Source organism: Cebidichthys violaceus, unplaced genomic scaffold, assembly GCF_023349555.1.
Source record: "Cebidichthys violaceus isolate CVI_PGR_0920_01 unplaced genomic scaffold, fCebVio1.0.p SCAF_2, whole genome shotgun sequence".
NCBI classification, from domain to species: domain Eukaryota; kingdom Metazoa; phylum Chordata; class Actinopteri; order Perciformes; family Stichaeidae; genus Cebidichthys; species Cebidichthys violaceus.
This window is the reverse complement of record NW_027176372.1, coordinates 5,706,928-5,724,443: the sequence shown is the minus strand read 5'-3', so window position 1 is coordinate 5,724,443 and position 17,516 is coordinate 5,706,928. Positions and strand designations below refer to the sequence as shown.

General features: G+C 39.8%; 2 protein-coding genes across 3 annotated transcripts in view; one reads left to right on the top strand and one right to left on the bottom strand.

Moving 5' to 3' along the window:
* The window catches only part of zgc:154054 (Alpha-1,3-mannosyl-glycoprotein 4-beta-N-acetylglucosaminyltransferase B-like), a 28,023-nt gene extending 20,063 nt beyond the window's left edge, over positions 1-7,960 (top strand). Inside the window, exons 12-15 of the mRNA XM_068714165.1 lie at positions 2,046-2,124; positions 4,237-4,312; positions 6,114-6,226; positions 7,558-7,960. Coding sequence (XP_068570266.1) covers positions 2,046-2,124; positions 4,237-4,312; positions 6,114-6,226; positions 7,558-7,575 — 286 coding nt within the window. The 3' untranslated portion in view covers positions 7,576-7,960. The remainder of the gene's footprint in view (positions 1-2,045; positions 2,125-4,236; positions 4,313-6,113; positions 6,227-7,557) is intronic.
* A 1,901-nt stretch (positions 7,961-9,861) lies between these two features.
* LOC137875161 (short coiled-coil protein B-like) lies at positions 9,862-14,719 on the bottom strand. 2 transcript variants are annotated; one of them, XR_011103390.1, is made up of 5 exons: positions 14,573-14,719; positions 13,840-13,907; positions 13,686-13,766; positions 12,231-12,513; positions 9,862-12,024 (listed from the first exon to the last, which is right to left on the bottom strand). XR_011103390.1 is itself a non-coding variant. In XM_068714164.1 (4 exons), the coding sequence occupies exons 2-4, from the start codon at positions 13,853-13,855 to the stop codon at positions 12,371-12,373; spliced, it is 240 nt and encodes a 79-aa protein (XP_068570265.1). In that variant the 5' UTR covers positions 13,856-13,907; positions 14,573-14,719; the 3' UTR covers positions 9,862-12,370. The 2 variants fall into 2 exon arrangements, 1 of the variants encoding a protein (XP_068570265.1); XM_068714164.1 differs by having other exon boundaries at positions 9,862-12,513.
* Between the last annotated feature and the right edge of the window lie 2,797 nt (positions 14,720-17,516).

Sequence of the window (17,516 nt, the reverse complement as noted above, 5' to 3'; positions counted from 1 at the left end):
CCACCAAAAACATTATATTTCCCACAATTTAAGCTTCTGCATTTTCCAAATGCACTAGTATTATTTAAATGTATTCGGTTCATAAGCCTCGTACCGAACGGTTTTATACGAATGTGTGTATTGTTACACTCCTAGAAACAAATAATAACCGTAGCTGTGGTGTCATAATGAGGTTATCAGAAGGTGGTTCAACTGTTGAAGGACAGCACTGAGAACTATCTCAATTCTGTCTGACCTAATGGTTCAAATGGGGGCAGAAACAAAGACTTCAATACCAATTTCAAGTCCCATAGTGGCACTACAGTGACTCTTGATGGTCTAAGCCTCTGTGCGCCCTTTAAGCAATGACTAACCAGATAGTGTACCCCACTGTCTGGTTGTCTACTTTTATATGCCCTGCTGAAATCGCAGCAGCATATACTTTCAAGGTTGATGCACATCTACCGCCATCCAACAATGACTGCAGGAAATGCAGAATGATGGCCACCGAGCAGCTCTCTGGTACCTCACCATGTGGAGTTAAAACACTGCAGACCACTGATTGGTCAGAGAGAATAATCAATCACATGACATGAGACATCCTGCACAATACCACAATTTTAAACAGCTACGCTACCGTAGATAGCGACTAATTGGGAATTTAGGGAGTGTCCTGTGGAAGATGTTGTCACAGTAGTTTCACACCAAATTGGACCACACCCAAGTAGGATAATTGCATATTAGAAACACAGCATTGTAGGGTAAACATTGTCAGATATGCTACAATTACTTCTATCACCAGCAACTCAGCTTTTACAAGTTTTAGTTTTAGTTTTTTTGCACAAATACCATCAGACCATATATCACCCGATTTAAATGTCAGAAAAGTATGAAAAAGTAGATGCCTCCCATGTCCTATTGTGGACCTAAGTGGTGGACTGACCCACCAACACGGCCGCTGGCATAGCTAAAAATTACAGGTGCCCCACATCAGCCCAGCAGCAGCTGATGGCCAACTGTGTGTTTGGCATGTCAGGACAGTTTCTGCAACAAGGCAACAAAAGGCCCAATTGTCCTTATGTCTGTATAGCTCCATAGTGTATTGAAGTAGCTACTGTTGCTTCTTGATTAAAAAGAAAAAAACATGCCCAATGAACACACACAATAAGCTCTCTCATTCTTGCGTGTGAAAACAGGATGAGGTGAGGTGTGTATGTACATGTACTTGTTGGAGTGTTGGTATGTGGTGCAGCTTTCTGTGCATTCCTGTCTAGGAGTGTTTGCCTAGCTTCAACTGCCCCATGACATCTAAGGGTTGTATTGACATTCACACATCTGTTAATTCCCATTATGTAGAACCTCTCCTCCTTAGACCATCACACTCAAGTATGTCAGAATTACAATTGTGTAGTCTTTGGATACAGCAATGCCATTCATAAATATAAAACCACAAAATGGGAGAAAAGAGAAGGAAATTCCCACGTGTTAGAAGATGACTTTGAAATGTTTCTGTGACAGATTTTAATTTTGTATACAGTTAATGCAGCTGCATTTTCATTTTGACCTTGCATTCTCTCCATGGGCCACCAAGAGGCAACTCTTCTCTTTGTAAAAAGAAGTCTGGTTGTATAGAAGTCTATGAGAAAATGACTCTACTTCTCTCTTGATTTATTACCTCAGTGAACATTGTAAACATGAGTTTATGGTCTCAATCTCAATATAGTTTCAAGTATTCTTCAATACAGCATGACCACTTTAGCTCACTGGTTGCTAAAAACCAAGATGCCGAACTCAAGGCTGCAGTCCACAAACTAATGGGTGACGTCACTGCGACTATGTCCACTTTCTTTAATTTTTGCTTTACATTTTCAAATCTACATTTTCCTTTGTGTGTATGGCCTGGTTATTCCTAGTAGTGTAGAAAAATGATAATTGTTAAAATGATATCTTTTAAGTTTCCATTTGGACTTTTAATTTTATTTGACCAAAAATAAATGAATAAAAGTAGCGAGATGAATGTGTCCAAATAAAACTGAGTTACAACTGTGCTGTCCTCTTTGCTGTAGGTACCGGTTTCGCAGCGGAAATATAGAGACTAGTGGAGATAAATTCCACAACACCACAGTGGAAGTGCTGCCAAGCAATGTGAGTAACGTGTGTGTGTGTGTGTGTGTGTGTGTGTGTGTGTGTGTGTGTGTGTGTGTGTGTGTGTGTGTGTGTGTGTGTGTGTTCCATTACTGCCATCGAGCAGGTCTTGGTTTTCATCTCAGGTTTTGATGCCTGGGGAAAGAGTGGCAAGGCAACACAAAACACCCACAACAACAAGCTATCTGCTATCATTCCACTGCCTCCCTGTGTGTGTGTGTGTGTGTGTGTGTGTGTGTGTGTGTGCGTGTGCGTGTGCGTGCGCATGCGTCAACTGACACTTCTGTCACACTAAAGGGGAAAAGTGGTCATGTAGTGGGTGACCTTTGAGTAAAAAAATCACTGTGTGGAATATAAAAGGGAAACCCTGTTCCACCAGATGACTCCAGGTCCAGAGGCTTCACATTGCAGGTGAAACACCAACTGACCAAACAGTGCACCACTTCTGACACAAAGAAGGATCAGGAAGTAAATGGATCAAGTACATTACAAATGACGAGTGAAAAAAAAGAAAAAAAGAATCTTCCCTGGTGAACTCGGATGTTTTTTATTTAGTTGATGTCATAATGTCAGTATGGGATCAGATCAGTCTCAGTATTAATGAATGCACACAGAAGGATTCACAAATGTATTTTGTGATTTATATATAAATGACATTTTTCCCCAGTTGTATTTCCTGAATACGTTTTAAAGACGTTTTAAAGCTTTTGAGGGCTGAAAATGTCCGCTCGACAGAGGTAGTAGATATTGGGATTGTCACCGGCCAACATGTCACGCTAGCTCACTGACCAATCAAGTCGCACGTTAATGATGACATACTTGTAGGCCAGCTAGAAGGCTCTGACATGTCAAAGAATACGGCCAACATGTGATTGGTTGAAGACTATGAAAATCAACAATATCGTCCCCATTTACTTAAACTACAAAGGGTTTCACTTGTAATTCTGCAGGCCACCAGAGACAGCATAGGGGCGAAATCTAATTGGATAAAAGCTCTACTTAAAACAAGCTGTGCTGGAAGCAGGGCAACAGAGGAAGACAGTAGCTATGCAATTAGATAATAAGCTAATGGGGAAAAAAAAATTAGAATACATGTAGTGTATTTTTCAAAAAATAATTCAATTATAAAATAGCTATAACTTTGTGATTCTGTCTAGGCCAGCAGAGAAGGCTTTGCTGGCCCAGACGGCCCACCACAATCCATATCAATAGTGATGTATCACAAAAATATCTAGCTCCATTATTATTGTGTAACATTTACTTAATTATAATAGCTTCTATGCTAAAATGGAAATCCTCATTCCATCACCTACATCCACAACTCAACAATGACACGCCCCAATGTTATATTAGCTAACAATATATGATATTTAATATAATATTCATAGCGAGCAAAGTGAAGTGCATTAATATATTACTGTCAGTGTTTGTACCCAGCGTTAGGAACGCTAGCTTAGCTGTATGTTTGTTTGGCAGGTAATATATGTTTTGTCAGCTGAATGAACCTGGCATATTGTGTATAACATTTTTGTTTTGGTTTCAGTCATTTGTGACAAAGTCCCAAATATCAGCTGCCAAACAAACACAGCTAATGTTAGGATTATATGCTAGCTAGCATTAGCAAGCTGTCATATTACTAATCCATCAAACTAATACAGGCTGGTCGTGTCTTCACTGACAAAATAGTTAATTGAAATATCAACACTGCAAGCCAAGGCATTGATTCCTTATGACAGCTTAAAGTAAGTTAGTTAGCTACTTGTCAACTTAAGTTAGCTAATTTTTAATAGGAATGTTAAACATGAGGGGTGCCAGTGTATTCCTTCAACATCGTGGATTTAACCTCCTCATGTTTCTGAATACCCACACTGTTTACTTGTAAACAAACTGATTGATATCAGTTTGTATTGGGGAAGACATTTCTAGTTGCCTTCTGCAGAGAAACATTCAGCTAAGTCAGTATACTGCGTGTGTTTTTACAAAGAAATGTAAAGTCACAGTGTTGGGATGTGATGAAGACATCTGGATTCATGTTGATATCAAAATGGTTCTTTTGTCTCATACGTTTATGTGGTAAACCTGCCTGACATTTGTTGTATTTTATTCCTTCAGGCATCATCACAAGACAGACTACGGACTGGTTTGTCTTCTTCCTACAAAGAATCTGACAAGGGCTTCATCATTATTGGTAAATATAACAACTAAATTCATAATCCGATAAGTCAGTGATTCGCAACTGGTTTTCAGTAGGTCGCAGACCTTTGCCTGAGAAAAAACCCCAAAAAACTTTTATTTTGAAGGGGATTTTTTATGCAGCGGAGTTATTCACACTCCTTAACAGTATTTGGCGTTAATGCCTAGTAATGTTAATAGACACCCATTTCACAGTATAGAAGAACACCCACAAAGTTTGTTTTCATGCTAATTGAGCGAAATGCAAGTACGACACCGACTATATGAGACATGGATTTTCTTACATTGAGGACAAAAGAGGACAAAATCCTCAGTGTGTTTTGTGGAGCAAGGTTCTGGCACAAGAACACATGAAGCCGTCAAAACTGAAGCAGCGTTTGTTGAATCAATCCGCAGCGGATAAACTGAAAACTATATCTCTATACTATGACACTATAAGTAGGTGAATGAAGACATGTCGGATGACATCAAACAACAGACCACAGCTCGAATTAAGGCAAGTGGTCATTTTGCATTACAAATGGACGAATCTACAGACGTAACCAACAAAGCAGTTTTACATGTGGGACGAGGACTGACAGGAACAATGTCTCTGCACAAGGGAGCTCCCTACTACTACGACTGCAGAGGACATGTTCAGCTCAGGTTCAAACTGCACCATCTTTTCATTAAATACATTTGAGAAGTTGAACATTTGGGTCGTGGCTTGTTATTAAGGGGTCATGGTGGGTCCCGCAGCCAGACCAGTTGAGAACCACTGCGATAAGTCATCCCTGGGTGTCACACATGCATGCATGTCACCAACATACATTCTGCACACACCAAATGGGAGCAGGGACCGATATTCGGGGAAATCTGTACCGCCAATTTCCCACTTCAAGGCCGAGTAACATTTTGGGGGAAATACCAGAACGGCCGTATTGTGGCTGAAAGCAGTAGCATTTCAGGGACAAGCACACAGAGTCACGTTTATCTGATGAAAGGCACTTTTACGTGGAATGAGCAAACCAAGACTCCGCTGATGACGTATTTAAATCTGCCACTTGTTTACAGTTTGGCATATTGCACACTTGAATATTGAATATATATTGAATATTTAATACATTTCAAGAAAGGAAAATTTAAAACAACGGCAAGAGTGCTGACAGATCAAAACAGAGTTCACGTATGGGGGGAAACGGAGGGTGGGTGCTATGCCTCCACAACAACACCATGGGTCAGGACAGCATTATCAACGGTAACTGCCGTGAACGCAGTGCAGAGCGTAGACGATTAGCTAGCCAGTGGGACACGCACTAACGCCGGGTTCCCACTGGATACAGAAACGCCGCGTAAAGGCCACGCTTTTCGGAGAAGTGCTGCCCACGTCCTTCCGGCGCCCATGTAAACCAATAGAGCTGTTCACACAGGACCCGTCACGGCTCTTCCAGCGCGCAATCCGTGAGCCGCAATCGACTCTGGCAAGAAAACACACTTGCTACAACAACAAAAACAATCACAGAGTAGCTCAGATTACAACACACATAGAGGTAATATGACTTCACTCTCTGCTCAGGTTGACATTACTTGACTATATCTTTACATATCAAAAAGTTGTTTGCTGCTATATTAATACTTTCTGTAATCATTTTGAATTTAGCTCCTTTAAACATTGGAATATTCATGACAAAATTATGCATTTTTAAAAGACTAAACCGTGGCCCTAGACCTAAACATTGAAAAAGGAGATACAATGTTTGTGCTCTCCCCCTTACACCTGCACATACAAAATCCCTACTGGCGTGTTTGTGTTTCAGGTGCATTTGAGGACGGGGTAGCTGAGGGTGAGATTGAAGAAGTGATGCAGCCGATCTCAGCACTACGCCTGGTGGTTCGCTCTGACGCTGACTTCTGGGCTCTACTGAGTGAGGTCTGACCTGAGAGCTTGTGTGTATTTGCAGGTGTTTGAATGTGTGTGTACTTATACTCACAGATCAATTAAACAGCAGTGCCGTAAAGGATGTTAACATAATATTTTCAAAACATAAAGATATACTTTATTGTCCCGCAGGGAAATTTGTCTTAGGTTCCAAGCCGCTGCATCACACAATACACTTGCCAGCATCATAGTCCCCGTGCACGTATAGAACATAGATCATACATACACTCATGCATTAAATACACATGTCGACAATAGCTACGAATAATAAGACCAGGTGTGACCAACACGGATAATAATCAAGTCCCAATATATTAGTCCCCAATTAAATCCTATTATATAATACTACTTGTTGCTATTCCATAATTTGATGGAGGATGGAATTAATTCATTTTTCTACCGATTTAGCCTGCAGATTGGCATTGTGAACCATCTGCCTGAAGGCAACAGCTGGATTGACACCTCCCTTACTTTCCTGATACTATTGTCACATGTCAGACCCTTCCACTTTCATTATTCTCATTGGCTGACCTCATTTGGCTGTACCTTTTTGTTAAGTTGCACTAAGCTGAAGAGAATCGTGTATAGAGGGCAGGTCGTTAAACTGCTCTATAGCTTCTTTCATATCTTAGTAAAGTAGTTAACTTTTCCCAGTTGTGAGATGAGGAGATCAATAACAGATGTCATGCATGAGTGTGTGGCTTGTTTTTTTGTTTTTTTTACTGCTAACACACTAAAATTAAACATAAAGCTCAATTATTAAAAAAAAAACACATTTTCTGCTTGGCACCCTTTTTGCAATTCAACATGGAACTTTTTGCAACACACTGCGCACAGTTCTCTACAGAAGACACATGAATCTGACATAAAGTCATGTTTGTCATTCAAAATGCCACACCCATGGACCAATTGGCTAATACTCATGCCACCTGGCCAAACACCTAATTGCTTGATTGTCTCATCAATAATTACATAAGCACTGATAATAAAAAAAAAACACAGGCACCAGTTTACAACAACAATGGAAGCCAACATAGCAGCGAGAGGCCAGTTTCCAGAAACTTTGCATTTTTCAAACGGATCTGTGTCACTGCAACGCGGGCAGTACAGCAGATGAAAGTGTGTGTGTGTGTGTGTGTGTGTGTGTGTGTGTGTGTGTGTGTGTGTGTGTGTGTGTGTGTGTGTGTGTGTGTGTGTGTGTGTGTGTGTGTGTGTGTGTGTGTGTGTGTGTGTGTGTGTGTGTGTGTGGGGGGGGGGGGGGGGGGGGTGGTCTTGTAGCAGCAAAGGTTTGCTTAACACTCTCTCTTGTTCCTGTCTTTCAGATACTCATTAAAGTTTGAAGACCACAGAAAAGAGGACACCACACAAACTGACATCAGGCCCAGTGCTTCTCCTGATCCAGCTGCTCCCTCTGCTGGAGTAAGACTAAGAACACTACTGGGACTTTTATTTCCAAGGATTACATGAAGTGCCTAAACTGACTGTGAGGAAGGTTAAGTGTTTGTTCTGTGGTCAGACTGCAATATGAAACATGTTGAGTTATGGAACTTGGAAGGTAATCCAGTTCCCTTGTGAATTGACCTACATAAATTGGCTACATAACTGGCTCAGAGTAGCTGTTTCGAGATTAATTAAAGAGCTCATTGTTAAAACAGCAAACCTACTGTATGAGTAATTAATTCCATTCCATTTTGGTGTAATAAAGAACAAAATCATACCACCTCATCTTTAGTATGAGTATTTAGTTTCAGCTCCTTTCTTTTCTTTACCCACATTTATTTGTACTGCAATACTGCAAAACGGGTTTCCCAAAGAACTTCTCGTGTTTCTCTGTCATAATTGTTGTTGGTAACAACCAAACAGCCTTTGTCAACCCTCACAGGTTTTCTGTCATGGCTGATTAGACCTCTGCTCAGGCTGAAGGTGCGCCTGAGCTTTGATGGGAATTTAGTAGGTCACAAATCGTCATCTACCACTAACAATGAAAGAAAGGTGTAGTTTGTCCCACCCTAAAAGGTTTTACAAGGCTAGCAGGAGACTGATGAAGATTTAATTCAATGAATCTATACACGCCCACACAGTCCTGAGAAGAGGTCTAATCGGCTGTATTTACTGAAGACACCTGCGTACAGAGGCTTTACGGTAAACTCATTCATTTGAGACTTGCCATATGAACATGTGTCTGACACAGCATATTTAAATTCACTATTAAAAGATTAGGCTGACAGTATTTTACTTGTCATCAAATCCTTAAGCAACAATGAATTCAACTAACAAGTATTGCATATGAATCCAAAGCCTGATATATCCTTCCTTGGTCTCAGAACCAAAGAGCTGAGAGCCACAAACGGAGGGAAGATGTCAGAAAGTATTAACACATTGTTGCTTTTTGTCTTTTTATGGAATTTGTTGTTGAAAAATATATAATAGAGCCGGCCATATCCTTAAAATGGTGCCATTTTAAAATTGTATTCTTTACAGTGGAAAAGCCTCGTTAACATATCTTACAATCTGTTCAAGCCTTGTGTCCAATATACATTACAGAATATCCCACTGGGATTATTTTTTATGTAATTCTATATTTCATACGTTTTCAAAACGTTAAGTGCATAAATGTCAGATTTGTAACATCGTCTTTGTTCAGACTGTTCCTAATTTGAATGAAACTTTTGCTAAGTATTATTTAGGCAAAACTCTTTAAGAAATTTCATATTTGAGAACTTTGGCTTGTTTTGTTCATGAAAAAGGGGCATTGTAGAAAACATGTTTCTATTTCTCAACGTAAGGTATGGAGAAGGTATTGTTTTGATATCTTTGCCAAAGGCCGGGTATCATGTTGTATGTAGTTCAGAAACATTCAAATTCTTTAAATTGGGGCTTTAACTTCCAGGGCCTTCGGCTAGTCTCTACTCTGCTACCTGACACCGGGATACGATAAGAAACATGGCTAAATGCCTTCTTTTGCTCCACAGATAACACAGATCCAAGCAGTATTGACTTAGAACCATGCCAGTATGGCCTAGAGCCTTAAGTAACGCCCCATTTCCAAACATCTAAACAGGATCTCTCTCTGATAATGAACATGTTATTTATGTTCCCAGTCTTATGTGGAATATTTCAAGCAATGGTCACACCAGCCTCACTTTTATTCACCATAGAAACCTACAGGTGGGTGACAAACGAAATGATAAATATAAAACAAAGTGTGTTATTAAAGGGATAGTTCCAATTGTATTAAGTATGGTTGTATGAGGTACTTACCCAAAGTCAGTTGGATATTTCATATTCACCAAAGTCACACATTAACAATAATCGACCGAGGCAATGGAAGACTAGCAACTTTCCAGTTCTGTGAGGTCAAATTTTGGATTTTGTCAAAGGAGTGTGTGGCTTTCAAGAGAGCCTTCAGTTCCCTGTTGGAAGGGGATGTCTGACAGCAAGGTAAAGGAGTGAAAATACGGCATTTCTTAGGTTACCAATGTTATTTAGATGCTTCCTTTAATTTCTCACCTGTCTGTAAATGCAATATAACACCGAAATATGCCACTATTTGTCCTTCCGAGCACCATTAGTTACGTGAGCATGTGAAATATTAAACCTAGCTCAGGAAACATCACTGACAAACATTTCATCAAAAAGGATCATCACTTTATTAAACTAAAGTAATGTCAAATTAGCAACAAAAACAATCCTATGTAAACAATGTACAAATGCAACAGGGTTAAAGATATTTCAAGACTTCATAGATGTGTTTAACATCAATGCAATGGTGTAATTTACTCACAACTTTCTTGAAGCAGCAACAAAGTGGTAACAGAAAAGTGACATTGTACTGAAATGACAAAGACTGGGGCCTTTAGAGAGATTATAAGCAGTAACAATAAAACAAATTCAAAAAATCTACTGTACCTATGGCAATGGCAGCAATACTGAAAAATAAATAAAAGGTTGAAACAGCCCGACTCTCCTGTAATGTGCTCCCTGTCATTAACAAGACAACAGTAACAGAATCAGTTCCAAACATCTCTTTGAACCAATGAACATCTGACAACATGGAGTTAAAAGAATCTCTGCATTACCTGAAAACCTCTGCTACAAACAGATTCACTGTGACAATGGAAAACTAAAGGAAATGACAGAGAGCTTATGATTTAGTTGATTTGTTGTTGTTCCAGTAGATTTTGCATTATGAACTGCACAAACTGCAGAAACAATGCATGAAACAATACCTCTCTGTTGGTAACAACCAAACAGCCTTTGTCAACCCTCACAGGTTTTCTGTCATGGCTGATTAGACCTCTGCTCAGGCTGAAGGTGCGCCTGAGCTTTGATGGGAATTTAGTAGGTCACAAATCGTCATCTACCACTAACAATGAAAGAAAGGTGTAGTTTGTCCCACCCTAAAAGGTTTTACAAGGCTAGCAGGAGACTCTTGTAGATTTAATTCAATGAATCTATACACGCCCACACAGTCCTGAGAAGAGGTCTAATCGGCTGTATTTACTGAAGACACCTGCGTACAGAGGCTTTACGGTAAACTCATTCATTTGAGACTTGCCATATGAACATGTGTCTGACACAGCATATTTAAATTCACTATTAAAAGATTAGGCTGACAGTATTTTACTTGTCATCAAATCCATAAGCAACAATGAATTCAACTAACAAGTATTGCATATGAATCCAAAGCCTGATATATCCTCATTGTGCAGATTTAGCTATTAGCATGTAGCAATCTGGTCAGATTTTAGCTACAAGCTAATAGCTAAATCTGATGAAGGGGAAATGGATAAGACACACTGTTACTGAGCGTTTATACTATTTAGTAAATATAGCAAAAGTTTGTCAGGCTCCTTGATTCCTGCTATGAATCTTTTAAACAGATCTTTTTGATTGCTGACATCAATTGTGTGAGTGGGGCTCTGTGCTTTCAACCCATGCTCTCCACAGGTGGTTTGGAACACAGACAGTTCATTTCTTACAGTTATGTCTTACTTCTGCTGCCTTATCACACTAGAATATGTCATGTCGACGGGTGGTACAAAAGATTTTGGAAATGCCGCATCAAATGCAGCATACAAATGTTCCTCTAATCATTTTGAGGGTTTCCACTAGTGGTGTAACGGATCGTTGGCAATCGGATCACCCCTCACGGTTCGGCACCCACGTGAACCAAGGATTAATCACAATTTACCTTCACCATCACAGTGTAAAACTACATTTTACTGACATTGTTATCCACCAACGCTCAGTAAATTATGCAATCAGGACATCATTCATGCTTTCTGTTGGCCGATCTCTGATGTTACATTGTAAACAACCAATCCATGTTGAAATTGACCGAAGGGGAGCTGGTAAAGTAGTTAATGGACAATGAACAAAGGTTGCATTCAGTTACATTGTGATGCGTTCAGGCTCTGTTTGGTGAAAATCAGTATTGGGATTGAAAAATGTAGTGTTGGTGAGAAACTTGAATAAATCCAGTTGTATGAAGGAGATGTTTTCACAGCAACATAAATCCAGTTATTAATGAACAACCACAGTTTACACAATGTAGCTCAAATACAAAAGCTTTTACCAAAGTGAGAGATCTCTGTTAAAACTACTGGTTGCCGTTTACTCACGACACCGCTGTATGTGTGTGTAACTGGTAAAGGATTTAGTGCACATCTATGACCATCTGTTAAGAGTTGGGTATGCTGTTGCTCAGTGAGCAGGTTCCTGGGACTTGAGATGTTTGGGTTGAGAGATGAAGTTCGATGTGGTTCTGAGTTGCAGCTGACTGAAATCTAAAACAATAAATATTTTCATACAGATGTAACGAGGGATTTCAGAGTGACTACAGCTCACACAATGTATTCTACTTCTAAATTTAATTTCTGCTGATTAGTTGATCTTCATAACAAAGGTTCTTTTTCTCCTGCCTGTACATTCGTATTTGATAAATGCAACACTGCCTCCTAGTGCACATGTTAATGAAATGACGAAAACCCACCTCTGCAGACTCAGACACAGGTCTTAGGCTTAGGCAGTATTAGTCCACGATGTTGATCATTGGAGTCTAGTCATCCAGGGTTGGGTTCAGGTTATGGAATGTCTGTGGGGTCCTAGATCAAAAGGTCTCAGAGGTTCTCTTTACTTTCGTTTGTTCTTGGTGTCAGTGGTCTGGAAGACACTGGAGGCAGACATGAGGTTCTCAATGTACTGACCCAGAACCTGGTTCTCGGACTTCAGCTTCAGGTTCTCCTCTTTGACAGCATCTACTCTGGCAGAAAGGTCTGAACACACACACACACACACACACACACACACACACACACACACACACACACACACACACACACACACACACACACACACACAAGCTAGATGGGTATTTTTGTTAGGTCATGTGCAGTAAAAAGACAATAGAAAATGATGAAGGCGTATATGGGTAATTGTAGGTAAATAAATAAATAAATATATAAATAAGTAGCGTTCGCTACTCGATTGGGTCTCAGCTATCATGACATCTCCTTCCCTGATTCGTCACGACGCCGGAAGAACACAAACAACAGCCTTGATTAACAATTGACTACCAGGTTAATTCAACATGGATAGCAGATTACAGGCGTTGCTGACCTTGAACAACGAAAACCAAAAGGAAACGAGTGAGAGGTGTTGACCAAATTTATTGACCGATAATCTAGTAAACTTAGATTTATAAGTGTTAATTTTAAAGTAAATTTGATCCCATCTAGCTTCTGTGTGTGTGTGTGTGTGTGTGTGTGTGTGTGTGTGTGTGTGTGTGTGTGAGAGAGATAGAGCAAGACCTGCAGCCTTGTAACCAAGTTTGAAAAATAAATTTGAGTATATAGAGGAAGCTCTTAGGTATCAAGCATGATCTTTTATTGATTAAGAGTACTATAATACTCTGATGTATTTTCTTTAACTAAGCAACCAATCTACTTCCTATTTACACCAGCACCCGCATGCCCAGTGTACGTGAATAGTCATGTAGCCATCGAAGTATCAGCAGACTTCAGAGCAGCTTCTTTCCTCGAGCTGTGAGACCCATCCTCCATCCATTTCTTGTTTTTATGTAGCATACAACTGCATTTCTTTGTGCACCCCCATGTTGTACAATGACAATAGATGAATCCTTGAACATTGTATCACGCTTACTCTTCTTTCCATATTGGCACACTTCCCTATAATGTCAGTCTTTTGTGTCACATTGAGAAAGAAATGTAATGCTTTTACAATTATTGATGTGGTTTACATCAATTCTGAAAATATTCATAGAAGCAATTTTTTCAATTCACAAAATGAACATGATACTAAACTGTACATGCTAGAAATCAGATGTGGGCTGCCAGTGGTGACCACAGCCTTGATGATCTGAGCCAGGTTTGCCTGTCTGGCTCAGATCATCTGTAGATGAACGTGTGCATGTATGTGATTGTGTTACCCTCTAAAGTGTGCTGAAGCTCCAACACCTGGTTGATGAGCCGCGTCTTCTCTTCCCTCTCGGCCTGGTTCTCCATGTCACCTGCAGCGGTGGAAGGGACAGTCAGACAGACTGCCATGTGACCTGAGGACAGATTACTTGTGTGTTGTCTCACCATCGTCTGAGCTCATGGTGAAGTACTCGTCTTCCTTTTTGGAATGCAGGGCTGCGACTGTCGACACACTGCAAGATTTAGGAGATAACGTTCTATAATTTAGTCAATGTAATATGTTCACAATACCAGATACACCTGCTTTAGCACTGTGGTGCTTTTGTGGCGGACCAGGAACCACTAACGTTAGTTAATAACGTAAGAAAATGATCGCGCTTGCAGGTGTCTTTACCAAAACTCCCAGAAATATTCCGTCTAAATAACGTTAACTGTCGCGTGTCTGTCAGAATACGTCACGATGACGCTCATAATAAACGTCAACAAAGTGCTATTTAGAGGTACGCCGAATGTGTCTTAAGAACATCATGATTTTCAAAAAAATCTAAGCTACATATAGGTACACGTATGTCGTTTTTTTACTTTCTAAAAATGCATCGTAGCGGAGTGACGTTACATCACATAACTTTCTACACGATTCTGACAGCCTGAAGCAAAGGAAGCCTGAGCCCAGTCGGCCAAATACAGCGACCTATCGCGTCTCCTGAGCCACCGCTGGCTTGTTAGCTAGTCCTGTTGAAACGGGTGACAGAAGAGGCCAGCTGGCGGAAAAAACAAACACACCCTTAGCCAGGCCTGCTGCTAACGAGCGGTTAGCATGCTAACATAACCTAGCCACATGCTGTTTGCTTGAACTGCCCCATAGTACTCACGGTGTGTAAACGATCTCGGGACATACCTTACGACGTGAAAACAACTGCTGCGCTGAAATGCAGAAAACCAACTAAAGGGTGTGAGTAAATCCCCCAGCTAGTGATTGGCACCAGCTGTGTTCAGTATGTCCTGTTCGCCACCATCAGGCCAGTGCACCGTACAGCCGCCAGGGGGCGATATGAAAGCAGGAGGACAACAGCACAGGCGTCTGGTACATCTTTACAGAACATGGATGGATGAGAGCGTATCCCATAATTGCTGTGAACAAAATTCTGCTAGAAAGATAATGGTGAGAATACATGGTGATCATCCAAATAGTTTGTATAAACCAACCAAACGTCTAAAACACCCCCGAATGTGTATTATAATGACAATTACACAAAAAGCTCATGAATTAAAGAAAAACACAAATTTTGTTTCACTTTTGATAAATCAACCTTATATGTGATAAACTTGGGCACCGTTACAAAAACTGCATTTCAGGAGAACTTAATCCTGAGCTTTGGTTGAATCCAATAGACCACACTGGTTAGACATTATTAGAGTTGCAAACAGATGAGTACTGTGAGCAATCCTATTTCTGAAATAGAACTAATTTCATAGACCTACTATTTCATTGGCTATTCTGCATAAGTAGGTGGAGGTGAAATCTTCAGAGGTGGATGTGGAAATACTTGTGTGGTATTCCATGCAGTATGACACCCTGTAGAGTGTGGTAAAGTCAGGTAATACCCAGGTAACCTGCAAACCAAAAAGCACTCAATTAACATCCTCACATTATGGAAAGTCACTCATCAAATACGTATATTCTGTCATGTCATATTATATTGAAAACACACATTTAAATATGTGTTAAAAACAAATACATTTGTTAAAAACAATATATTCGTTTTCTTAGTGGACTTATCCTTTGAGATATGTCTGGCAATTATATACACCAATCCTCCTCCAAAAATCATGTATCAAAACTTTTTGATGCATCAAGAAGAATCAATAATCGTTTTATAATCGCATCGAAGCCCTCTGAATGGCATTGAATTGAAACGTGAGGTGCCTAGAGATTCCTACCCTTATTTCCCAAGTGGGACCTGAGGGCGAGCGAGTGGTGGCGTTCTGCAGTCCTCAGTCCAAAACAGATAAATATAATAATTTCAAAATTCACAACATATTTTAATCAAAATGCACTGCTTCAGTCCATATTTGTTGGCGTTGAGCCTTTCAAAAGCTCAAGCCCTTTTTCGCTCAACAGAAAAAAGCAGCTCAATTACCCAAATCAAAGCCACAGGCAGCAAGGAATGGGTTTTGGGCTTCACAAAGCTGAGCAAAGTCATTTCAGTTGGTTTCATTCTGTCTAAAGAAGGACTGAGACCAGCCACACACTTGTTTAATCATGACAATGTATGCATCTTGTCAGTAAGTGCACATTTAAAGTCCTGCAGTAATATTTTTTGGCATTTGAGGACATGTTTTAACAGCTTAATTAAAAATAACCAGAAGGTTTGGTGATGTTTGGACAAAGAAATGTGTGCCAGGCCCACATTAAGCATTTTCACACAGTTTTACACACCTGGTTCAACATTGTCATGAAACATTGTCTGCAGGATTTATGATTAGACAATCTGATTTATAGTCTGATTTGTGTTATGTTGTGCCTTTTTTAGTTTGTGGTGCCCCCTAGTGGTAGACTGATTAAACGTTCAGGGTATGTTTCAGGTACTCTTGTGGACATATCCTGCAAGTTTTGTGATGATTGGTCAGTTATCGACTGGTGTAGTTATGTGCCCTTTAGAAGGTCATTGGTCAGTATCTTGAAAACTAAAAAAGATATCAACAATTTTGATAACTTTTGATAAGCTTTGTCCAGTGATGATTTGATAGGAATTAGTCCTACAGTTTCGGAGATGTCAAAGACTGTTTTTGCAAAATAAATCTAAATGGCTTTAGTGGTCCTTGAGTTGTTTTTTGTAGGGCATGTGTGTCAAATTTCAAGTCAATCGGACTCTCCAAAATTGAGATGAGATGGCACCGTGCTGCAATTGCTTCACATCGGTCAATAAAGTAGCACGAACAATAAACATTAAATATTATGGCCATTTCTACACACACAAAGAATGCATCTTTAAAAGAATAAGAAAATAATGTGGAAATATAAAAGAGAAATTAATGAAATAAATAAATGTGTAAAATTTAAAGACCAATAACAAAATAAAAAATAATAATTCTAAAAAATGTCTTGTGTTCTTTATAAATATTTTTTTAACTTTGTATATAGAATTACCATTTTTTATGTATAGTCTTTATTGCTTTTTTAAAATATAATTGCATTTATTTATTTTTATTGCTGTTTTCCTTACTCTTTTCCCAATTGCTTTTGCTTTTTTTCCTCATTCATTTTGCTATTCCTTGAAAGGCCAAGCTTTCAATCAGCTGGCTTTGGGCATGACTTCCTGTCCAGACTGAGTCGTCAGTTCCTGCATACATGAGCCAATGCTTTGAGATGGGTCTGTTTGCAGTCTCGCAGGCTACACAACATTTGCTAACTTACTACTTACTAACTTTATATAGTAAATGGACTTGTAATTGTATAGTGTTGTTCTAGTCTTCCGACCACTCAAAGCACTTTAAATTTAACACTACATGTCATTCACACCCATTCATACACTGATGGCAGGGACTACCATGCAAGGTGCCACCTGCCCATCAGGACTATCTAATAGTCATACACCACAGGCATTGCCTACAAGAGCAATTTGGGGTTAAGTGTCAAGCAGAGCCAGGGATCGAGCCGCCGGTCCTCTGATTGAAGGTCCACAGTAGGCCTAGAACAGGACACACTGACACGCCCCTCGAAAAGGTTTCAGTTCACTTTAGGCCCCAAAACTATTATATTATTAAAGTTATAGGCTTAGGCACAAAAACTACCTGGTTAGGGTTCGCAAAACATCCGGGTTTAGGCTAAGATAGGTAAG

What these genes read in the sequence shown, in the direction of transcription:
- LOC137875161 (XM_068714164.1), bottom strand. An exon ending in GCTTCAGCACACTTTAGAGG is followed by an intron (nt 12,514 to 13,685) that starts GTAACACAATCA and finishes GTGTGTGTTCAG; the next exon opens with ACCTTTCTGCCAGAGTAGAT.